This window comes from Cervus canadensis, chromosome 1 (assembly GCF_019320065.1).
Source record: "Cervus canadensis isolate Bull #8, Minnesota chromosome 1, ASM1932006v1, whole genome shotgun sequence".
Classification (NCBI taxonomy): Eukaryota; Metazoa; Chordata; class Mammalia; order Artiodactyla; family Cervidae; genus Cervus; species Cervus canadensis.
The window spans coordinates 11598926-11622091 of NC_057386.1; the positions used below are offsets into that span (position 1 = coordinate 11598926).

Here is a 23166-nt window from a genome sequence, read left to right on the forward strand (position 1 = left end):
GGCCCCAGAGACCAGAACTGCCCAGGCCTCTGTTTGTTTTGTGATCAGAAACAAGTCTGAGTGGGTAGCCCCTTACCCTCTGGAGCCCTCTGCTGGGGCAGAATTGGGAGGGGGGCGTCTGGCAGGGTCTGGGGCTTTTCTAGGTCTAGGAATTGGAAGAAATCCAGTGGGGAAGCTGGCTTCGAGGTTCCTGCCCATCATGGGCATGGTGGGAAGGGGCAGGTGCTGTTCCTGCTGCTTGGGCTCTGAAATTGATGCCCAGAGGAATTTGCTGAACGTGTGTGGTGGAGGAGTGGGGGGTGTGGGGTGGGGCTGACAGCTGTGGCCCCGTGGATCCAGGGTTGCTAGTCCCAGTCCCTGTCCTTTCGGTTCTCCTCCTGGTCTGGCTGGACCACTCTGGCTCTGCCTGGGCCAGCTGGATTTCATCAGAGGAGACCCTGACACCCAGCCTGCGCCCCTCTCCCAGGGCCCTCCCGCTAGTGTGAGACCAGACCCGGGAAGTCCAGCCCTGGAGGCCCTGTCCAGACTACCTTGACAGCGACACGTGTAAACACACCCAAACACTGCTGCGAAGGAGCAGAACGGCTGGGGCAGCAACTGCTTACTCGGCACTTCCTGTGGCTGGGCTGCGGCTGCGAGGTCCCGTCTGGAGGGAGGCAGGTGTCCTTCCAGGAAGGGCGGCAGTCAGGCTCTGGTTGGGTGGTGTGCTTGGAAGCACCAAGTAACCTGTAACCCACCCTTCATTAGGCCCTGTAGAACTTGTGTCCCCAAAAGGGGCAGTTCCAGCCACTACGTCTCCCACAGCTATTTGTGCAGGCCAAGCCTGGGCTCTGGTCATCAGTAGGGTCCTTCCTGATAAGCAGGAAAACAGAGGGCCCAGTTTGGGTCATCCTCCTGCAAGAAGACACCCCAGTGCATCCCCCCTAATTTCAGCTTTACAGGGGGAGTAGAGTTCTCCCCAGAGAACCTGCTTCCCACTCTCCCACAGTCACTCCCAGGCTTCCTGTGGGGCAAGAGCAGGGCTGTCTTTGGGGAGGATGGCTTGGCACTACCCATGGGGGGTCCCCTGCCTTCCTGCAGCCTAGATGAGAAAGTGGTTGAGAGACTGGAGGGGCAGGACAGAGCAGAGTGGGGAGGCTCCCCTCTCCCCCTGCCCCTGGGGTCCCAGGAGTCCCCCACTCCTATTATTCCCTTTAACACTAACAACAATCATGCAGTCACTAATAAAAAGTCAGGGAGGAGCCTGCCAATAGGATGCTCCTACCCGTTTATGAAAATCACTTCAATTTAACCCAGATGGGCCTCCTGGTTGATAACCTCACACAACCAGCACCCTGAATTATACTCTCCGTGTGAACACACTGGCTTATATTTAGCCACAAATTACGACTGTGTTTAACAAGCACCTTTCCGGAGTGGAGGGGGCTGGGCAGCCTCCTGACTTGGTTGGACAAACCAGCAACAGAATTACATCCCCCCTCCCCCGAAAAAAGGGAGGGGTCCCGGGAAAGCTGTTCATCTGACTTCAAAGTCTGGCTCCCCTGCTGCTCTTGTTGCCTTTTAAAACTTCCAGCCACATCCCCAAGTCTGTCTTGGAGCCTGTCTGTGGTCTGCAGAGACCAGCTGTGCCTCCCTGACATTCCAGGGGCTCCAACTGAGCAGGGCTCAAGCCTCAGCATGCAGGCCCTTTGCTCAGGCAGGAGCTGGGACCTCTAGGAAGGGATTCAAGGTAGCACACGGGGCTCAGGAGATGCTGGAGGCAGGCCTCATGGGAGGCATGGCCTGAGGACTCTCCCTCCTGGCCTAGCTCCTGACAACTCTTCATCCTCTGTCGGATGCTCCCCCTTGACCCTGGGCCTCAGAGTGGCCCTCTCCCCTGCCACCTGGCCCTCTGGGCCCCTGCAGGCCCTGCTAGATAACGAAGGGGCTGTGACTGGAGATTTTGTTTTTGGTGGGGGCAGCCCCCTCCCCTTGGTAGTGGGGGGTCTGGGAGATCTTTGTATTCCTTTCTCCTCCAAAATAGGTCAATTCCAACAAAGCTTAAGCCCCTAAAGGCAGAATGTGGCCAAAAAGAAGGCCACTCCCAATCTAGGCACAAATTCCCCGTGCAGCACCTTGGGGAGGACTCTCGGGGATGGGGTAGGGACTTCTCAACTCCACTCACAGCCAAAGCTGAAGGCACCTGGGCAGGTAGGGGTGCAGGCTGCTCTGATGGCTGCCTAGTGAGTGGGAGCCAGGGTGGGGCCCTGGGGCTTCTGAATCCTGGGCTGGGCTGGTGCCCTAGCACCTTCCCCCCATACCTCTGCCCCGTTCAGTCCACCAGCCAAAGGCCCTGGTGAAAAGAACCACTTTGCACATCTATGGCAGAAGATCTCATTCAGAGGATGGGGGGCGGGGGGGGGGGAGGTGGTGGTGGTGGTGGTGGCTAACCCTGCTTCCTGGGGCTGGAGGGGTGCAGAGGCTGAGCTCCTCCAATCCAGGCATCTCTGGGAATGTGTTTGATTTTTTTTTTTCCTACCCCACTTACTTGAGAGGAAGAGTGCAAACCTCTGACCGCTGCATCAGATTCTGGGCTGAGATGGGGTAACGCTGCCCTCCAGCTGAGGGCGGGTGGGGTGGTTGCTGTGGACCACACCTGGGGGCCCCCAGTTTCCCCTACTGCAGGCTGGGCAAGTGCAAATCAGTGACCCCAGCACCCCTCCGGACAGGCCTGTCTGTCCCCGAGCCCAGCCTCTGGACCCGGCCCCCTGTGCCTCTGGTAGGAAAAATTAAGAGTCAATTTTTGTCAAGAAATTGTTTCTAATTTGCCCTTTGACTAATGGCACAGGGAACAATGGAGAGACACCCGACACACAATTACCCAGCGCGCAGCTCTGCCGCTCTCTGGCCCAAGCAGGCGTTTATTTGGAGCAGAGACTAATTCACAATTTTATGTAACTCGCCCAACACCTCCACCCCCTTGCGTTAAAAAAATGATTATTTATTTCATGATTTCAGACAGAGCTGGATGGCGGTCTTTGGGGAGCAAGGAGCCCTGGATTTGCAGCTGCTTTCAGGGGAGCAGTGTGTGGGGGCAAGTGCTGGGAGGGGCCCCACGGCTGGGCTAGGTTCTGGGGTGACAGTGGCCCCCAGGCTGTATAAGGGAAGGCAGGCTTTCCAGAGCACTGGTGCCAGTGTGTGCTGTGAATGTATTTGTGTGGGTGTGTGATGTGCTATATAATGCTCAAGCATGTGCCAGTGATGTGTTTGTATATGTGTGTGCACACATGCATGTGTGTGGATGGGTGATGTACAAGGGTGCATGCCCAGGTGTCAGGGCACAACTGGCTGCATGGGGCCATAGAGCAAGCTTGGATACCTGCCAGGGAGGAAGCAAGCTGGGGGTTCAAGGACACCCCTGGGTAGTGTTCCAGGCTGGGATAGGGCATGTGGGCTGGGCAGGGTGTGTGGGCCTCGCCTGACTGGGAGCCCATTCATTTGTGAAACTGTGGGCGACTGCAGAGACCTGGACACCCCAGCTCAACCCTGATCTCACATTTCTATCCCCTCTCCTTTCTCCTTCCCCACCCACTCCCTGGTTCTCTCTCCCTCCCCAGTGGAAAGCTGGTCTGCAGATCCCTACACCATGTTCCTCTAAAATTAAAAACATTTGTTAGCTCTGGACAGCAGGCAGAATAAAAAAGGAAACCGGGGAGGTTTCCTCTGAGCTGATAGTGCGCCCAGCCAAACATGCCCCGGCCCGCAGGAGCCTCGGTAGGCCGCGTCTTCTCAAGGGGAACACGGGGAGCTTATTTTGGTACTGCGGGAGCTGCTGAGCGGCCAGGCGCCCGCGCTGGGCAGCTGCCAGCCCCTGCCGCATCCAGCAGGCCCGTCTGCAGCTATTCGCTGTAACAACTGTTTTGAAACAGTATTAAGAAAAAAAAAAAAACCCACTAGATTTGTTTTCAAGTGATGCTGGAGAGAGGAGAGGGGAAGAAGCCAAGAGGACAGGGGGCTGTGCTTTGCCTCCCCCAGGCGCACAGCCTCTCTCTCCCGATGGGCCAGGAGGGGCAGGGGACAGCAGTGGGGGTTCTGAAAGCCAGTTCGCTCCCACTGAATTAGGAATGTGGTGATGACGAGCTGGAAGGATCTGAGCCAGCCTTCGCAAGGGCAAGGAGGAGCCGTGCCATCCTCTGTCCTTCCTTCGCGCTGGCAGCCTGCACATCTTGGATTATGCCTAGGGTGGGGTCCATCAGCCAGGCTCCAGGACCCTCAGCCAATATTCTGCCCGTGGGGGATGGGGGTTTGGAAACCCCTCCTCACACACTCCGACGGAGAGTGGGGGCTTGGAGGCCCTTCCCCCTCGTGGTGGTCCAAGGCTGAGCCCCTTTTCGACTCCAGCGCACTGCGGGGGCCCGCGCTGGCAGGCGCTCAGGGAGCTAGGCGCAACTACAGAGACTGAGGGTAGACAAGGTATTCTTTCTCTTGGGTGGAGGATTTTTTCTCTTATACACTTTTTTCTCATTTTAAAAAATTTCAAGTGTAACTTAAAAACTTTAGTTATAAGAAAAAGTTTCTGCGCCAGAAAACAAGCTCATCAGAGACAGTAATCCGGAACTCAGATTCCAAACGTCCGGAGGCGAGGAGCACACTGCTGGGGGTCAGGACTCCGAGGGCTGCGGGAAGCTGGCGGGACCCCTGGGCGCGCGGAACAGGCAGTCTCGGCGTGCCAGGTCACCGGTTCCGAGGAGGCGGTGCGAGGCCGGTGTGCTCCGGGACCGGGACCGGGACTGCACAGCTAGCCGCTCCCAGCCCTAGCTCCGGCTGCTCCTGGCCTTGCGCTGGATCCGAGAGCCATGGCAGCCCCTCCCGCCCGCCCACCCAGCCACCCTTCCGAGGACGCGATTTCTCCGCAGCCGGACCGGGCTCAGGTTGGCTTTGCACGGTGTGCATGGGAAGCCGGCCGCCCCCGCACGCACCGGCTGGGGCAGGACCTGGAGGAACTCGTCCCCTCAACTCGCTCCGGAGTCGATGCTTTGACTTCTTCCTCCGGAAGCCACGGCCCAAGCCCGGAGGTCTGCGCCAGAACCGTCGCCCCCACCCCCGCGCCCCGCATTGGCCGCTGCGCCCAACCCGCGCCGGCACCCCCCTCCTCGGGCCCGCACCCGGAACCTAATTCAATCGCCCCCGGCCTAATGAATAGCAGTGGGCTAATCGGATCTCCGAGCGCTTTATGGATTTATACGTGCCGCCTCCTCCCGCTGCCGACGCGCGCCACCCCGGTGGCTTCCGAAGGCACGGGCTTCGGGACTGGCCAGGGGCTCAGGCCGTGGGAGACAGGGGTCTTCGTCACCTGGCAGGGTTGTCGCTGGAGCCGGGACTCAGGACCGCGCCGGCCGAGTCCTGCGTCCTAGGCCCGGGCCCGCGGAGCCAGGCGCTTACCTGCCAGCCCCGGACTCTCCGGAGCTGCCCGGCCGCGCCGCCCAAAGCGGGCTCCCAGTTCCGGAGCCCCGCCCGCGGCTCAAGCCCCTACCCAGGTCAGAGATGCCTGCGGGGGAAGGCCGGCCGGAGCCGAGCGCCCGGTTTCCCCTTTCTCTCTGGATTCCTTTGATCCGCGGGCTCTTCGCCGCACCTCGGCTCCAAGGCTGCCAGGGTCGGCCCGCGGGGGTCCTGGAAACGGTCCCTAGCTTATCTCCTTTCATCAAGCGGCCTGGGGCCTCCTTGAAACCGCGGAGCCAGTAATTGCTTTTTTCAGGAGGCCCTGTGCGGACTGGACAACAGCCAATCAGCGCCTTGTTTACACTCGGTGATTGACAGCCTGCTGGCAGAGTGCCAGCCAATCCTGGCGGTCCCGAGGGAGCGGGCGGGGGGGCGGGGAAAGGAAGGTGACAACAGAAGGCCTCTGGCTTAACCCGTTCCTGTCCCTATCGGTGGAAAAGGAAATGGCAACCCATTTCAGTATTCTTGCCTAGAGAATCCTGTGGACGGAGGAGCCTGGTGGGCTGTGTCCATAGGGTCTCACAGAGTCGGACACGACTGAAGCGACTTACCATGCATGCATGCATTAAAGAAGGAAATGGCAACCCACTCCAGTATTCCTGCCTGGAGAATCCCAGGAACAGAGGAGCCTGGTGGGCTGCCGTCTATGGGGTCGCACAGAGTCGGACACGACTGAAGCGACTTAGCGGCGGCGGCGGTCCCTACCGGAATGAACCGGTGGATAATTTCTACCGCGCGTGACCTAGTTGGTTGGCATCTAGTTTAAATACCATTTTTGTCCCCCCGGAGGGGGAAGCAGAACTGCACCTAGAGGAGTAAAAGTAATGTATCCGTCGTCACTGAGACATAGACTTGACTCCCGAGCATAAATAGCATCGTTGGGAAACCAAACTCTAACAGAAATATTTGAAGAATAACCTAAAAAGTAGTTTGCATCTGATTAAGATGAAGATATTTGTTTAGTAGCTTTTTTATTTAGGGCAAGAATTTAGCAGATATGCAGGAGAGCGACACTGAAAAAAAATACTGTGCATGGTTTTCACACTGTGGGTATCAAGGTGAACATATTTAAAAGATCTAGTTGCAGATGAAAAAAGGGCAATCTTTGTCATGGCCATAAATCACCGATTTTCATTTTCATCAGTGCTCCGTTGCAAAATATAGCCAAGGGGAATAAAAACTGAGGGTCGGCAGATACGTGGCCAGAGACACAAGAACTTCTCCCCCGATTCTGCTCCCTGGGGAAGGAGGAGGAGAGGACCAGGCCGGCGACTCAAGAGTCCGTGGTACCCAGACTTTGAGCGTGCAGGCATTTCTGAGCTTGGTCAGAGCAGGTGGAGGCCTCGAAGTGGTGGTAGGGCCAGGCAACCCGAGGAGGCCTTTATGCTTGGATCTCGGGCCTACCTGTGCCGGGTTCAGCCACCTGCCAGACATCCCAGGTATTTTTAAAAGCATCTGCTTCAACGCGTGATGCTGTATCATCTGGCCTCTGTGCACCGGACGCCAAACGTTAGACCTGCTGGGTTAAATTAAAAAAAAAAAAAAAAGCAAAAGCCTTCCCCTCGGCGTGGATAAGCGCTCCCACTCGCCCCTGCTCCCTCTCCCGCCCTGCGCCAACACATTCCCATTCAGCAGCAACGATCTGCGCAAAGGAGCTGCGCAGTCGCCGGGCTTGAATTAGGCGCCATCGGGCTTGGTAGTAGCCCTGCTGCTCCCTGATTGGCAGCTCCCTGGCCCGGCGCCAGCCTATTGGGAGGCCTGTTTACGCCGAATGAGTGGCACGAGCTCCCGGCCGCGGAGGGCCGCGCGGCCAATCAACGCACGGGCTGCTCCGGGCTGAGTGGCACGAGCTTATTAGTATGCAGGGCCCGTGGCTCGCCGCGCCGGGCTGCAGGTTTGAGAGCCGCTCTGGATGGGCTCGCTAGAGTCGTTGTTGTGGAAGCGGTGCATTTACAGTGCAACAGTCAGCACATTGAAAATACCAATAGGAATACAAAACAAAGTCACATTTACTGGTTTAATTGTATTGCATTCAATTGTATCCAGGAAACAACCTCCAGTAAGTAACTGAAATTGCTTTCATTTTTTTTTCTGTTTTTGTATTTTTATTATTATTTTATTTTTATTTTGGCTTTGGGGATTTACAATTTTTTTTAGTAAGAGAAATTCAGGGTTGCGATGTTAAGTATATATCTTCCCTTTTAAAAAATCCGTTATAATGTCGAACAGGCTTTTTTTTTTAATGGACTATATATAATAGCGATTTTTTTCCCCTCTGAAAAATCTTATCGATCGGTTTAAAATTCCCCCCGTAATGCGTCCTTGCTTTGCTCTGAGCGCTTGTTGTCTCGATCGACACCCAGCATTAAAAATAAATAATCGCGACAGGACAGGGACCGCCAGGCTGCGTCCGGCGAAAGCCGCGCGGGCAGCTCCGGCTAGACAGTCGGCGAGGTTCCCGACGCAGCCAACGCGCTCCCGGCTCTGGCGGCACCACGAATGAACCCCAATTGTTTGCACCCCCGCCCCCCACGCTGCTCCCCTCCCCCGAGCGGCCTTGGGTCAGCTCCGCCCGGTCGCTCCGCGGCGCCGGGAACCGGCTGGCTCGCGCTGGCCGAGGCGGCCGAGCCGCCTACCAGAGGGGCTTGCCGGCCGCCAGCCGCGTGCGGGGCGAGGGACCGGGCGGAGAGGGGTAACGGCGAGGTTTGTGGGGGTTCTCTTTCCAGAGCCTAATTCATTTCTGGACATTTCAGAAAAAATTTTTCTGGGGCGGCTGATTGTGGCGGAGGGGGCCAAGCGAGGCCAGCGAAGAGTGGTTTTCTCACCGAGCGCATTCCGGGCGGCGCGCAGGGCTCAGACCACCACCCCCGAGGCGGCATCTGCGGGCGGGTGCGCTTTGGGGTGCGGGGGCCCGGAGCGGCCACGGGCCTCAGTCCTCTCCTGGCGGGAGTAGGGTGGGTGTCGGGCGCGACCGTTTCGCAGGGAGCGGGTTCTACGGCGGCGCCCTAGCAGCACGCGCCGGGTGTGCTCGGGGCCCAGCCCAGCCTGCAGGCCCCACAGCGCCAGCGCACCGGGAGACGGCGCCGGAGGATGCGGGTGGCAGAAGCAAAGGGAGGGTTTTCCGTGTTTAAATTAAAACCGAAGCAAAACCGAAGGAGCCGCTCCCACAATCCTGGAGCGCTCGAGCCATGCGCAGAGACTGGCGACTCCTGGGATCGCGCCGCGGAGTCCTGGGGAGGACCCAGCGTTTCGAGGTTCGACTCTTTCCAAAATACCCTTGTCAGCGATTTTCCAGCCGGCGCGGGGGCCCCTGGCTTGCCACCGCTTTCGCTCGGTGTCCTTTCCAAGTCCGACCCGACGCGGGCTGCGGTCTCTCGGCGCTGGGGGGAGGGGGCTCGGAGCCCTGGGATTCGCAGATGGCGGCGCCTGGGATCCGAGACTTCGGGCCCAGGCGGCGGCGGCCGCGCGTCGCCGCCCCGCTCCCTGCCGGGCTCGTGCTCCGCAGGCCCCCGGGAGCCGCTCTCTGGCGGACTGGGAGGCGCGGCGCGGCCTCTTCCCCAGAGCCAAGAACACAAAGGAAAGCCCCTCCGACCTGGTAAGAATCTCCGCGGCACGGAGGGGCGACAACAGCCCATCCCTTTCCGAGTCAAAGTCTGGAGAGCTGGTGGGGAAGGATCGATCTGGCCCACAGAAGGTGAAGATTAAAGCTGTTGCTGGTAGCCAAGCCCGCGTCCCGAGAATCGAGAGCAACTCCTTTTCTCGACAATTTTGGAATTTCTTATTGGAAAAAAGAAACCCCACAAAACAAAAGCATAGTATACGCGGTTTCCCGGAGGCCGCTGGGAAGCCCCCCACCCCCCGTGCGCGCAGCCGCGGGCCTCCGGCGCCTTTGAAGCCGCAGGTTCTCGACCTCCCTCCCCTCCTTCTTTCCCTTTGTCCCGCCCCGTGCCCCCCGGCTCGCAGCTCGCTGCTGCCCGGAGGCCCTAAGCCCCACGCGGGCAGCCCCTCCCTCCCCTGACCCCAGCGCGGGCAGCCCCCTCGCCCGGCGCTCTCCCGGTCCTGAGGCCAGGCGTTCGCTCTGTAGGCCCTAGCGGCGGCGAGCTGAGTGATTTGTTAGACCGGGGTAGAGAGCTGAAGATCCCTAGAGAGGAGGAAGCCCAAAACCCCTTTGTAGGAAGTTGAGAGACAAAGAGAACTCTTTGTGTGGGTCCCGTTTATTTACAATGCAAAAGCTCTCCGAATAAATATTAAAAAGCTTATCAGCTGAGCAAATATGTATTCGCTTAATACATTATGTTTTCGGTTATAGATTAAATCAAACACAAAACAGTCTGCAAATAAGACGTGTAGAACCTGTAGCATTAAATATAGTAATTTTAAATAGTATTCACAAAATGGAAAACATCTTAATCGCTTTGTTGTCACGGTGGGACGACTAAAAAAAAAAAAATCCGAAGACTTTCTGCAAAGTTCACAGTTAAGAATATTGAGCCTGCCCATCTCCCTTTTGTTCGAAGTGATATCAAACGTTAAAACAATGCAGACTGAGGAAATGAGAAATGTGCAAAATGAAAGAGGTCCACGCGGGCGCACAGCTGTTCAGTTTATGTTGCTTGCTTCGTCGTTTAATACTCAGCGTCTGAAATTGTCTCCAATTTCGCCTCGGAGTGGACTCTCCGCGTTGGGTGGGGGTGGAAGAGAAGGGAGGTGGGGGACATTACAAGTGACTCAGCCGAGAGGTGGAGGTGGACGACGGAGGCCAGGGGTCCGCTGGGACCTGGGCATTGACGAAGGTTGCCCTGGGCCGGGCCAGTTGTCCGCGGCCCTGCGGCCGAGCCCGGCGTCGCAAACCCCACGTCCCCGGGCCGTGCGGAGAACGGCCTCGGCTCAGCGAGCGACCTGGGGCAGGCGCCGAAGGGAGAAATTCCGTGGCCGATTTGGGGCGTTGAGGAAGAACAATTTCTGACTCTCAAAGAGGCCCCCACCAAACCCCCAATTCGCAGAGGAAGATCCTGGGCGAATTTCACCGGGGGGCGGGGTGATTGTTTGAACCTCGCTAGGAAGCTCCCGGACGGCCGGCCGGGCACTGCGGCGTGGCGGCTCAGGTGACGCCGCCGGCGGACGTAGACCCCTGGGGCTCCGGGAGCTGGCCCAGGGTCCGAGCTCGGCATTGCGGGGTGGGGGCTTGGTCCCGTTAGGGCTGTGGCAGGGTGGGGGTGGGGGGGAGGAGCGGCGGGTTCAAAAGAATGGACCAAAAGACGCATGGGGGGGATGGGAGAGGGGAAAAAAAGGAAGGTTATAAAAAAAAAAAAACTCTTGAGTTACAATCAATAAAATTACTCGCTTAATTAGCATGGTTATTCGGTTAAGCAGAATGCAGTAAAAGCTGGACCTCGGAATGGAGAGAGAGGAAAAAAGCTAGCGTGGACCCCAGGCCTTTCCTCAGAGACACCTTTGGGCAGCGGGGGAGGGGAGAGGGTGTGCGTGTGTGTGTGTGTGTGTGTGTGTGTTTGCGTGATGGCTTCGCAGATTTGGGTTTTTATCACCCAACGGAGCCAGCAGCCTTTCGCCGCGGCGCCCTCGCCGCAGGGACCCGCGAAGGGGAAGCGGCGAGCGGTACGGCCGGGTTCCCTCAGGCTCCTCCGGACCGGAGCGTGGCCGGGATGGTGCGTGTGCGCGGGGGAGATCGGGTGGCCCACGCGCGCGCGTGCAGCGGGAAGACGCGCGGGGCGCTCGGGGCCCGGCCGCCCGTCCTGGCGGGACTCGGGCCGGAGGGGTGAAAAGGGTGGCAGGCGGACGGGCGGGGGCGGGGACCCCCGGGCGAGCCGAACCCCCAAGTCACCTAGTCTCCTCTGCTTGTCTCCGCAGACTATGGATCCGCACGGCGGCCGCCGGCTCGGCACGCGGCCGCCCGCCGAGGAGCCCAGTCCGCCCGCGTGCTGACCGGCCCCGCCGCCGCGGGTGACCCCAGACACCGCCTCCTCCGCGCCGCCTGCGCGCCGAGCCGCCCCCGGGCCCCGGCCGTGCTGCTCCCGGGAGGCGGCGGCTGGCCGGGGCCGGGGCCCGGCATGGATGGCCGCGACTTCGCACCGCCGCCTCATCTGCTGTCGGAGCGCGGAAGCCTGGGCCACCGCAGCGCCGCCGCCTCCGCGCGCCTCGCCCCGCCCGGGCCCGCCGCGCAGCCCCCCGCTCACTTCCAGCCCGGAAAGTACTTCCCGTCGCCGCTGCCCATGGCTTCGCACACAGGTCAGTGCCAGCCGGGCGGGCGCGGGAGAGGAGACCCTGCCGCGAGGTGGGCACGGTCGAGGGTCGGATGGGAGCCTGCCCCTCCTCTCTCGGAGCGTTTGCGGAGAAGCCTTCGGTTTCATTTCCCTGCTCCGGCACCGGTGGCGGCCCGCGCGTCCTGCGGGGGCCCCCCGAGCCGGATCATCGCGGTTTAGAGCGCCCTTCCCCGGGGTCCCCCAGGGTCTCGGAGGGGCAGACCCGGAGCCGGCTAAAAATAAAGCCTTTCCCCTCCTGCACCCTCCCCCACCCCTTCCTGCCGAAGAACTAAATTCCGCGGAAACCTCATTTCTGCATTTTGCATTCACATCCTTAAGACATTCCGGGGCTGGGACAACGAGGCCACTTTTCTGCGGGAACAAAAACGGCTGTTGTGACTTGGGGAGGGGAGTGCCGCGGCCTCTCGGATTAGGGCGGTGTGTGCGCGGGGTGAGCGTTAATAGGGACTGCTGGTGTAAGACGAGCAAATCCTGTTTCTATATAAAGCCTTGAAGTGTCAGGGCGAGAATGGGTTTGCAGGGGATGCATTTGCTTTAACAAGTGCCTCTGGTATCCTGCTAAAGCCGGACAAAGCGTGGCCAGATCGTGGCCCAGCCTCTCGGCCTGCGCTCTGGGGGAGGGCAACGCCGGCGCCGGCTCGGCTGGGGGCGGCGCGGGGGCCGCCGCCGGATTTCGGTGCAGGCGAGTTCGCAGATTTGCTCCAAGAGAAGAGAGCTGGGGCCTCCCTGCACTCCAGTCCTCTCCCGGGAAAGAGCTGTTCCTTGGCAGAGCTGACCCAAATCTCCAGAACGGTCCCCCTCTGGGGTGGCTTCGATACTACTTGTCGAGCCAGGTCAGAGGAGAAGCAGGGCCAGGCAGAGGGTGGCAAAGGGGCCTCTACCTCGCCGAGACCCTGGAGGTCACTGGCCAGCGCCGGCTGAGCTTGCAGGAAGCCAGAGTGGCTGCGCGTTTGGGGACCCGCTGGTCACCCTGGAAGGTTGGCTTGCTTTTGTTTACAGTTTGTTCTAAACATTAGAAATGTTGTTTGCCTCTTTTTTTTGTTGTTGTTGTTGTTAATTTGGCAGTAACAGTTATTATTGCTAGCTTGATGAACTGTGAATACTAATAAAATTATATCTGCTTTAATGGGATTACAATTAGTGTGTGGATTAAAACGGATGGCAGAGTCAGGCTAGAAGGGAAAATGTCAGAAGGGAGGGCAGTCAGAAAGAAAAACATAAATTTCCTAAAAAGAAAAAAAATAACGAGAAATTGCTTAATTACTAATGGGCTTTTAGCATTTACAACATGAGATTCAAAAAGTTAGAGCAAGCTGGGAGTGGAGGGGCTGGACTCAGCCCTCTCCTGGAATCAGTGCTTCGCCCGTGTTTCCTGTTCCAGGGCGAGCCTTCTGCAAGGGTGCTTTTTTCCTCTGCCTCGCTCTTCCCTCTTCCTTGCTTTTTTCCTCTTATAGATTTATAACTCAAAAGAGCAAAAGCACTTGCCTGGGCAATCGGTGATTTTAAATATCTGTCCTTACTGTCCCTGTGCTTGTCTCTCCTGCTTCTGCATTGGAGATGCTGCCTGCCCAGCTCAGCTCACACTGAGGGGCTGTGGTTGGGGGCTTGTAGTAGCTGTAGGGACAGTGCCATACCGTCCCTAGTCTTTTTTGGATGCATCACCCCCCCCCCCATGCCATATGCCATGCTCACTAGCCTGGAGGGTAACAGAAACGAGGGTTCAGAAGAGCCCCTGACACCAAGGCTGTCCCAGTAGTGCACAGACAGGCTGGGGCCATGCCCTCCTGGGGGCAGTGGGGGGCGGGGGGGCATGGCCAGGCTGGATTCCCCATCAGTTTAAGTCACTGCTGCCTCCCTCGTCCCTATTCAACAGCCCACAGCCCTCGGCAGATCCTGGTCAGCCGCCATTTCTGCTTTCTGCTCTCATATCCAGATGCAGGCACCACCAGGCCAGGTGGGAACATGGTCTGGGTGACCCGAACCATTGTCTTGCTCATTCCAAGTTTGACCACGTGGTTTTTGGATCATAGGCCATGGAGGGACTGGAGAAATCAGGTGGGCGCTGGCCTGGTCTGTGTCCTTGACCCAGACCCTACTCACCTTCCCCATATGCAGGGTGCTCTAGAGCGCACTGGAGGTCCCCAGGGCACCCTCAGGGGGCAACTGGGGGCTCACACGTCCACTGCTCCTGGAGGCTGCTTCCACCTCCCCGGGGGACCAGAGAGACCTATTGTGCCTAGAGATGTTCAACCCGTTTGTGACTGGAAGGCTGGCCTTGAGAGCGTCCAGCTAGAACATCTGCCGCTGAAAGGCTTTTGAAATTGCTGAAAGCCAGGATCTTGTATTGGTTTTAAAATTTAGCTACATCAATTAAAAAAAAAAAAAAGAATTATACCTCAGACTACTTTGCTTTGGTCTCTATCTACATATGATCGAGTTTAAAAGGGAAAAAGTATAATTAAAAAATTTTTTTTTTGCATCTCGTGTGCGGATTTCAAAATGGCCAGTTTGGCGGACTTTCTTCCCATTTCCGTGATGGCCTCAGGTCCATAAGCCAGGCTGCAGCAGCCCAGCCTACCCCTCCCTCCACTGACTACCCTGCTGAAAGGAAAATTGCACCGAGCTTCTTCCTATTTGTCCAGCTCTAACACGGGAGTAGGATCCAGCTACCGGAGATCGAGTCCCTGGCTTCTGAGGATTCCTCGCCTTGGCTCAGCCCCCCAGCCTGGGCCAAGGGTCTCCCTCCCTGCGCTCCTCCAGTGCTGCCCCCACCCAGCGCTTTCATAATGTCAGCTTGAAGGACCCCGATGGGATGTTGGGCTCCAGGGCTTCTCCCATTGTTTTTCTCAAAATGAAAGTGCGGATAGCTTTATCATCGGGCTGTAGGGTTTTATGGTAAAGTGCTGTTCTGGTAACCTTGTCACCAAAAGGTGCAATTAGAATGTTTGGAATCATTATTTTTAGAGCAGTGTTAGATTTTGTCTCTAATACAGATGGTCCGGAGGCAAAGCTGTGAAATCTAGGGGGGAAAAAATGAAAATCAACAACACACCAGCCCAAGATTTTTCATCAGTGCTACTGCCTGGAGCGATTGGGGATCGCGCCTCTCCTCGGAGGGAGCGCGTCTAGTAGGAGGCAGCCCTGCCTGGGAGAAGCCGGGTCCCTGCCCCCTCTTGCAGCCGGTCAGCTACAGCTACTGCCCTTCATCCTTTTCTGTGTGTCGCCCTTGGGGCCAAAGGAGAATCACTGGGTCTCCGCCCAAGGAAGGCAGAGGTTTCGACAATGTGACTGCGGGTGGGTTCTCCTCTCCGCCCCTTCTGTTGGCTTCTTTGGCGTGTAAATGGCCCGACCTGGAAGCCAGGTGCCCTGGGCCTGTGGTTGTTGGGAGTATACAGGGCGGCAGGTTCCTTCTGGTGGGAGAATCACAAACTTCTCTCCTGCTAAAAGTGTTTCTGATCCTTAATCTCAAAAAGAAAAAGAAAAATGCAGTGTGTAGGGGGGATAATTTTCCTGATGTAAAAAGACCCCATCAAAGGATCCCCCTCCGTTCTCATGTGATATTTTTTCGTATAGGAAAAAAATTACAATTTCGTAAATACCTCATTAACTCAATGACACGATGGAGTGTTTCAGCAACCGTTACCAACATTAAGTAGGTGTGAAAAGAGTTACTTTCCGAAGACTCTACCCATCCTGCTCTGTAAGTGACAGAAGCAAACATCAAAGCCACGGCCGCCCTGTGGAGCCCAGAATCCGGCGGCCGCGTGGACCGGCCAGACTGCGGCCGCCTCACCCACCCCAACGAAGCCATTTTTGGAATGTGGGTTTTTTCTCAGTGGGGCTTGTACTGCCCCCATGTCTGATTATTCCTACAGGGATATTCCTATAGGAATATCCAGGTCACGTGAGCACTAAGGCAAATTAGCCAGCGAGGCAGGGAGTGGCCTTGTGCGGATCCCTCATCACCCCCAAATGCTCCCGTTTATTCTTAGAAATCTCCCTCGTCTGCTGTGAGACTGGGTTCAACAGCCCGCACAGACAGGACAAAACGCACAGGAGGCTGTTAGAATAACATGGAGGGAGCTAAAAATACCCCTCAGAAACACACATAAAAAAGCCAAATCCAACAACAGAACGAGCTAAAAATATTCCAGGCTTTGGCAAAGAGCACAGAGTTAAATAAATTATACAAGAGCCATTCATGGGAGCAAGTTGACTTTCTCTCTTACGGGAACTTGGTTCAAGCTAATAAAAATAATAATTTACTGGCCACTGAGCTTTGCTTGAGTTTAGATTTAATTGGTGGGGCTTCTGGCGTTTGTCACTTCTTGGCGATTAGTGGGCTTGCCCTGGCCTGGGGTAGGATAGGGAGGGGGTGCTGAGTCTGGGTCCCTGGAAGCAGGGACAGGGTTCCCCTCCCCCCACCCCACTCGAGGAGCAGGGCCTGGGTACAAGGGCAGGATGCCCAGGAGGCCAGAGAAGAAGGGAGGCTACAGGGGAGTGGTCAGGGAAGGCAGAAAAGGGACAGGCAAGGCGCCGCTATTTTAATTTGATAAATGATCGTACACCTTTAAGAGTGTGTTTTAACAATCAAGATACACTCCAGCAAGTTGATAGGATGTTCGCTGTCAACTTACATATGTCATCAGCGCGGGCTGTGAGCATAAATAATGTGCGAGAGTGTGCGGGATGCGCTGCAGCCTCTCCGGGAGCCCAGCAGGTAGCACCCCTGTCTCTCCTGCGGTCTGGAGGCAGCTGCCAGAGGAGGAAAGGCATTGGGGAACTTCAGGCCAGGTCTTTCCTCTCTGGGGAGTTCCCAGGTCTCCTCACCAAAATAAGAGCTCCAGACAGTTTGCTCAGGGAAGCCACTGCGGGTGTGATCTGAGGCTGGAATCCAATATTGGCTGGTGTCTTTTCAGGGAGCAGATGTCTTAAGTTCAGCCATTTCCCAGGAATGTCAGACTTCCACCTTGGGATTAGGGTCAGGGTAACCTCCTTTGCTGTCTCTGCTTATTTGCTTGCTCTTGATGGGATGCCCACCCCACCCCCTGAAATCCCAGCAGGCCCTCCCAACTCCCAAAGGACTACAGTTCCCAGAATGCCCCTGGTCTAGCTCCAGGGTCTGAGCCTGGGACCGGCTGTAAGCTGGGAATTCCCAAGCTCAGATAGAGTTCAGCCAGTGCCACTGGGAATGAGTGCTTTCTGGGTGGAAGGGGCCCTTGGTCACCACCCCCAGGGCCCCCTTGCCCTTTCTTCTGAAAGAGGCCTCTGGGGGCCCCTCACCCCGCCTGCCCTCTTCCCTACCATAAATATCTGAATATAGGCCCCCGAAGATGGGAGCTGCCCCTCTACCCCAGGGACCCTGTGCAGCAGGGCGGGCAGCTGCCTTGATTGGCGTGGCCAGAGTCTCAGGGGGATTCCCACCAGTTGCCCTGATCTCAGCCCTTTGCTCAGGGCTTTCTCAGAGGGGCCCTGCACACACTGGCCAGAGGTCAGCATGGAAGGGATTTGGGGACTCCACCTGGGTGGCCTCAGGGCTGATCTCTGCCTAGAGAATCCAACAAGAAAGTCCTGCACAGCCTTTGGAGCGTTGCCTCTCTTCCCAGCCTCACGTCACCAGGCGGCAGTAGCCCTGTCAATGCCATATTGACCAGCATCCACCTTGGATGACTTCTGATGACTAGAAACCATCCCCCCAGGGCAGAGGTGCTGCCTTAGCCCCTCGGAAGGGGGGTCGTCATCACCCATCCAGAGAAAGTTCTCACTCGGGCCACTACCAGCAGCCTTTTGGAAAGGTGGGTGCCCCTTGGAAAGGCCATCCTCGGAGGTCTTTGCTGGGCCTTGTGCCAGAGCTCTCGAGCTGATGCCAGAGCTTCAGGTGCAGCACCCACTGTTTGGCAGTAGGTGACTCGCACTGCTGCACTCCACCTGCCTCACCCACCAGGGGACAGCTCTCTCGGGGTTCCTTGATCCCTATTAACCTCTAGGGCCTTCTTTCTCCCACCAAAGATTCAAGATTAAAAGCAAACAACAAGATCACAACCAGCATGCACTGTCTAGAACACATCCCTGCAGCTCCGGGCTGTGCCAAGGAAGATTCGGGCCTTGCAGCCTGTGCTCAGGGGCCGCTGCTCCGTCTCGGCTTTGACGCCCTGCCCGCTGACGTTTTTATGGGATAATATACCGTTTAGATCACGCAGGCCTATTTGTCAGTGGGCCGCCCCTGTTTGTTGTAATATATAATATTACTGCCTCCTGTGGCCCTGCCAGCAGCTGCCACCAGAGAATGGGGACCAGTCGGTGGGAACTGGGTGAGGGATTGGAAGCGGGGGGCACAGGGTGGGAGTTGCCCCAGCCCCACATAGGGGCTTGGTGTGGGTTTGCAGCAGGCTGAGGGCCTGGTGGGGAGGCATCCAGTGCCCAAGCAGGGAGCCAGCCGGGCTGGCATCCGAGGGCTGCTGCAGCTGTCCAGACGATTAGGTTCCAGATTGGATCAGCCAGGAAGCTTTTTTTTTTTTTTTCATTCTGACCTAGAGCTGGGGCAGAGGAGGAGGAGGGAATGAACAGGTGGGTTGGGTTCCCTGCCCCCTCGCCCCTCCCCCCAGGGCCCCCAACAAAGAGTCCAGTGTCTTTAGATCCGAAGACGTTTGACGCTGGGGAAGGGGGACCCACTGTGTGCCTGGAACCAAAAGGAAAGTTACAGCAGTCCTGCTTCATCCAAGTGCAAGGACTTGGTTTCCAGTAGAAATTACCAGAAATTCAGGGGAGGGGCAGAGGATGCCTGTGCTGCCGAGGGAGGCCCCTGCGCGGCAGACTGGGGTCCCCCAGGGTGGCCTGGGGCTGTCTTTTGGGGGCACCCCGCCAAGTGAGAAAGAATCATCAGCTACATTTAAGTGGTGGTTTATGGACTAAACCACCTTCTGCCATCTCCTTGGGAAGAGGCAGTCTTGGCTCTATCCCTTTGCTCCTCCTTCAGGGAAGCCAAGGCCTTTCTTCCTTGGGACTTTGTTCTCAAAGGCAGTTCTGGGGAGGACACCATGGCCCCAACATCACACGGTCAGGCCAGGAAGGGCCCCCTACCCTCAAGGCAGGCGTGCTGGGAGCCCAGCTGGATGGGGGTGAAGAGAAGGCAGGTTGGGCACAGCGGGATGAGACCCTAGGGGCAGGACCCAGGGTGGGGATGTGCTGATGCGGGTGGGGAAGGAGCCAGGCTGCTGTCCACCAGCTTCTCAGGGCAGCTCCATGTGGCAGGCTTCAGCTTAGCACCAGCCTTGCTGCCTGGCCCTGCTTGTGTACCCTTTGGGGGCAGAGGCACAGACCATGTCGTCGTCCCCACAGGCTCGCCAGCACGTTAACTGGCTGAGCTCACACATGCATGGACACGCATCACACCTGCTCACGTGTGCTCTCACCCTGAGGCATGTCCTTACACTCACACGTGCTCACACTCACACACACACACTCACTCACAGACACAATGGGCCTTCAAGGAATCACATCCCAGTTGGCCTGGGGGAGAGCCAGTGGGCCCAGTGATCAGAATGTGTGTTCTGGTCTGTCTCCACTTCCCATCTCCTGCTCCATCCTGCAGCTCCTGGCCAGCTGCCGGAGGTGGAGCCTAAAGGTCCCCAGTGACCTTAGATGGCAGATTCAGAGCCTGACAGGCTGGGCTTGATACTGGTGAGCTGCCTGCCCCTGCTTCAGCCCCCTCCTTCCCTCTGTCACCATGGAACCCATCTTCTGGTTTCCACTGAACTGGAGCTGGTCCTTTCCCAGCACCTGCCCCAGGCTTCTTCCAGTGAAGCTGTTCAGTTCAGTTCAGTCGCTCAGTTGTGTCCGATTCTCTGCCACCCCATGGACTGCAGCACTCCAGGCTTCCCTGTCCATCACCAACTCCCAGAGTTTGCTCAAAATCATGTCTCTTGAATCGGTGATGCCATCCCACCAACTCATCGTCCATCGTCCCCTTCTCCTCCCACCTTCAATCTTTCCCAGCGTCAGTCTTTTCCAATGAGTCAGTTCTTCGCATCAGGTGGCCAAAGTATTGCAGTTTCAGTTTCATCAGTCCTTCCAGTGAATATTCAGAACTGATTTCCTTTAGGATCGACTGGTTGGATCTCCTTGCAGTTCAGGGGACTCTCAAGAATCTTCTCCAACAACACAGTTCAAAAGCATCAGTTCTTCGGCGCTCAGCCTTCTTTATAGTCCAACTCTCACATCCGTACATGACTCCTGGAAAAACCATAGCTTTGAAAAAGTCATGTCTCTGTTGAGCCCATGCCCAGTTCCTCTAGGAGGTGCCGGTCAGCTTCCCTGCCCTGCCCCGCCCCGACCTGCAAGTCAGTCCCAAGCCTATCTGAGTCTTCAGCCCTGATTCTCTTTCCCTCCAGGTCTCCCTTCCCCAAGCATCCCCCGCACACCTTAGGCCAGCTCCCACCCTCTACTCTTGTCATTCCACTGTCCCCAAGCATTCCCAGTACTCAGCATCTATGCCCAGCCACGAACAGGCTCCGGCCGCCTGTGCGCCCCTCTTTGCTGCCTCAAGTACCTTCTCTGCCCCGTTCCCCTGCCCCTCTTGGAATCTTCCCACCTGGGCAGCCCCCACAGTCACCAAGGCGCAGATCCCCGTGACCTCTGGCCCTAACCGCCCTTGGCAGTCTCTCTCACCAGGCCTCGCAGCAGCCCGGTCCTCCTCCACACGGAGCCACCTTCCCTGAGGGACGGCAGGGTCCTGAGTCAGGGTGTCTCTGCCTTCCATCCCTCTGTTTCCCCGGAGCTGGGCCTGGCTGTCATGGGCCTCCCTCCCTGCAGGACGGCTGGGGCGAGAGGGGGTACGCGTGTCTGTGCACACAGGCAAAGCACGCACCTGCCTTTAGACATGGAGAGAGTGCTGTTCGGTTTTTTCCTACCAGTGTGCCGCCACACTGGAAAATCGAGACGATAACGCTCTGGGAGAACCTCGTTTGGAAGAGAAGGGCAGGAAACACAGGAGTCTGGATTGGCCCTGGTCTCTACACTGAAAACCGCCCCATACCTGACCACACATGGAGACAGTCACGCTGGCAGTGTCTCCAGCCTGCGTGGCCACCTCGCAGGGACCAGATCAGCGTCTCCTCACCTTCCAGAAGCGTCATCTGCAGAAGCTCCCAGACTGTGTCTTAAAAAGGTCTCAGAGCCAAACAGATTGGCAGAAAGGGCAGTCCCCTCCTTCTTAGCGCCATACTCGGTGGCAGGGGGCAAGAGCGTGGCAGGGAGTGGTCCACTGGGCAGTACAGCCCAGCGTCATCTGTATGGCACCCGGGCTGGCCCCTGGGTGCACATGTGAGGTTGGGCTGTGGAGAGAAGGGGCCGGTGGGGATGGAACAAGGCTCAGGAAGGGGGCCGTCCCTGCAGAGACTCCCCTGCCCTGTCCTGCTGCAGCAAAGGAGGGACCTGATGGAGCAAAAGCTGGGCACGGGGTAGGGCCACTTCCTGTCTATCTCTTGACCGGCCCCCGGCACCCTCTGCAGGTGCCTCTCATCATCCACAGGAGGTTCTGTGTGTGATGGGGCATCTATGATAGATCAGAGGGTAGAAGCCAGTGGCCTCACCTGGGCCCTAAGGCCTGGGGGGTCAGGAAGGACACTTGCTGCGGAGAGCTGCCCCCTCCCCTCCCCTCTATGGTGGCTGTTTGGGTGACTGAGTAGACAAGAACTGGGGGGTCAACCAACAAAAGAAAAATAAGGGCTCAGGAGACATGAGGGAGCAGGGCTGTGGCCCCTCACCCTCTGCTCCGCGTGCTTCCCTGGCCGGCAGGTGTGGCAGTGAGGGGCTGTGGGCACTGGAGCGTTGTATCGCCAGGTGGGGCCCCCACGCTGCACCACTCTTTCTCACAGCATTTATGCACCAGGAGGCCTCAGAGCTGCTCCAGGTTCTCAGCCTCAGCGCCCAGCCTGGCAGGAGCGCGTGGCTGCTTGGGGCTGGTGGCAGTTAGTGGGACCCGCTGCCTGCACGTCTCCTGGAGGCTCTTTCCCACAGGCCCTGCTGCTCCAGATCCTGGTGGCTTCTCCTTGCCCCAGGCAGCTCTCACTCGGTGGGGTACCAGCCCTGACGCCTCCTCTCATCACCCCATATAGGGTCCTGGCGGCCGGCAGGCAGGATTCAGGACCCAGGCTCAGACACGGATGCAGTGAGGACAGGACCGGGCTATTGCCCGCAGCACCTCCTGGCCTCGGCAGCACCACGCGGAAGGGTGCCACCAGATCCCTCTGTCCCTGGCCCATGGGCACAGTCCTCCTCGGCCTGCACAGGATGCAGGTGAGGGAGCCGGACCTGGGGTCCCCCAGGGCTTGCCGGTCTGCCCAATGGGGCAGCTGCCCTGTCCAGATGACCTGCCACATGTCTGGCCAGCGGGTCACTTGAGGGCAGTTTGCCTGAAGCCAGTCCCTTTTTCAAGACATTTTGCATCCCTTTGGGTCTCCTAAAAATAAGCTTTTAATTTGTTTTAAATTAATATTAATATGAAAGCTCAATTAAATTGTAATGCATCTTTAGGCGAACTCTTAAAAAGCCCTTAACAAGTGTGAATACAGGTAAAATCAAGAAAAGTTGGAAGGTACACACAAGCAGCAGCATCTTTCTACCTGTCAAAAGTCTGCTCCAAGATACAGGCCAGTGAGATGGTCCCAAGCAGCCATGAGGCCAGTGTGGGTCACCGAGAGGCCCGAGGGCCATTGTTGAAGGCCTGGGTGCCTGGGCAGCCTGCGGCTTCCTTGGATGCCAGGGTGAGGATGGGTGACTCTGCACACCGTGGTCACTCAGTGACTGTCTAACGATTGAGCTGGATTAGAACTTCGTTCTCTGGCCGGAACTCCGGACCCAGTCTGTGGCTTGGGTGACAAGGACCTTCATGCTGTCTGGTCTAGGCAGCACTTTCTTCTCACATTCCCACATCAGCTGCCTGCCCTAGCGAGGTCAGCAGGTGCCCTAGCTTCCCTGGGCACTCGCCCTGGACTACCTGGAACCAATGGAGATTCAGGGCAGCCCCACCATGGCCTGGGCCCTCCTGGGGAGTGGGCAGCTGGCCCAGGTACCCACTGCTGAACTACATGGCTGGGAGTGTCAAGGTGCATCTTGTGGTCTCTAGACTGGGGTGAAGGGTACCCTTTGGAGACCTTGTCCTACTCGGGCAGCCCAGAACAGAGCCCCCTCCTTTGCTCTGGCAGCAGAGCCTTTGCCAATGACACTTGCTTTAAGCCCAGCGTGTGAATCAGGCAAGAGAGTCAGTCCTCAGGCTCAGGGCTGAGTTCCCTGCTGCCCCCTGCCCCTGAAGCAGGTGGGATCCAGGTGGTGGAGACTCAGCAAGCCAACTTGCTTGCCCTGTGGTCACATCGGGAGATGGGAGTATAGGCTTCTGGGCTGGAGATCC

The 23166-nt window shown here is 57.6% G+C and overlaps 1 protein-coding gene across 7 annotated transcripts in view; it reads left to right on the plus strand.

Moving 5' to 3' along the window:
* Positions 1 to 7342: 7342 nt before the first annotated feature.
* The window catches only part of BAHCC1 (BAH domain and coiled-coil containing 1), a 60413-nt gene continuing 44589 nt past the window's right edge, over positions 7343 to 23166 (plus strand). For 4 of the 7 annotated variants that reach the window (XM_043463104.1, XM_043463133.1, XM_043463141.1 and 1 more), the window contains exons 1-2: positions 7343 to 7537; positions 11347 to 11724. In XM_043463104.1, the coding sequence (XP_043319039.1) occupies positions 11547 to 11724 (178 nt within the window). In that variant the 5' untranslated portion in view covers positions 7343 to 7537; positions 11347 to 11546. Of the gene's footprint in view, positions 7538 to 8016; positions 8182 to 8226; positions 8733 to 11346; positions 12737 to 23166 lie in introns of those variants that run through there. The other 3 variants (XM_043463114.1, XM_043463105.1, XM_043463147.1) reach the window with 3 other exon arrangements.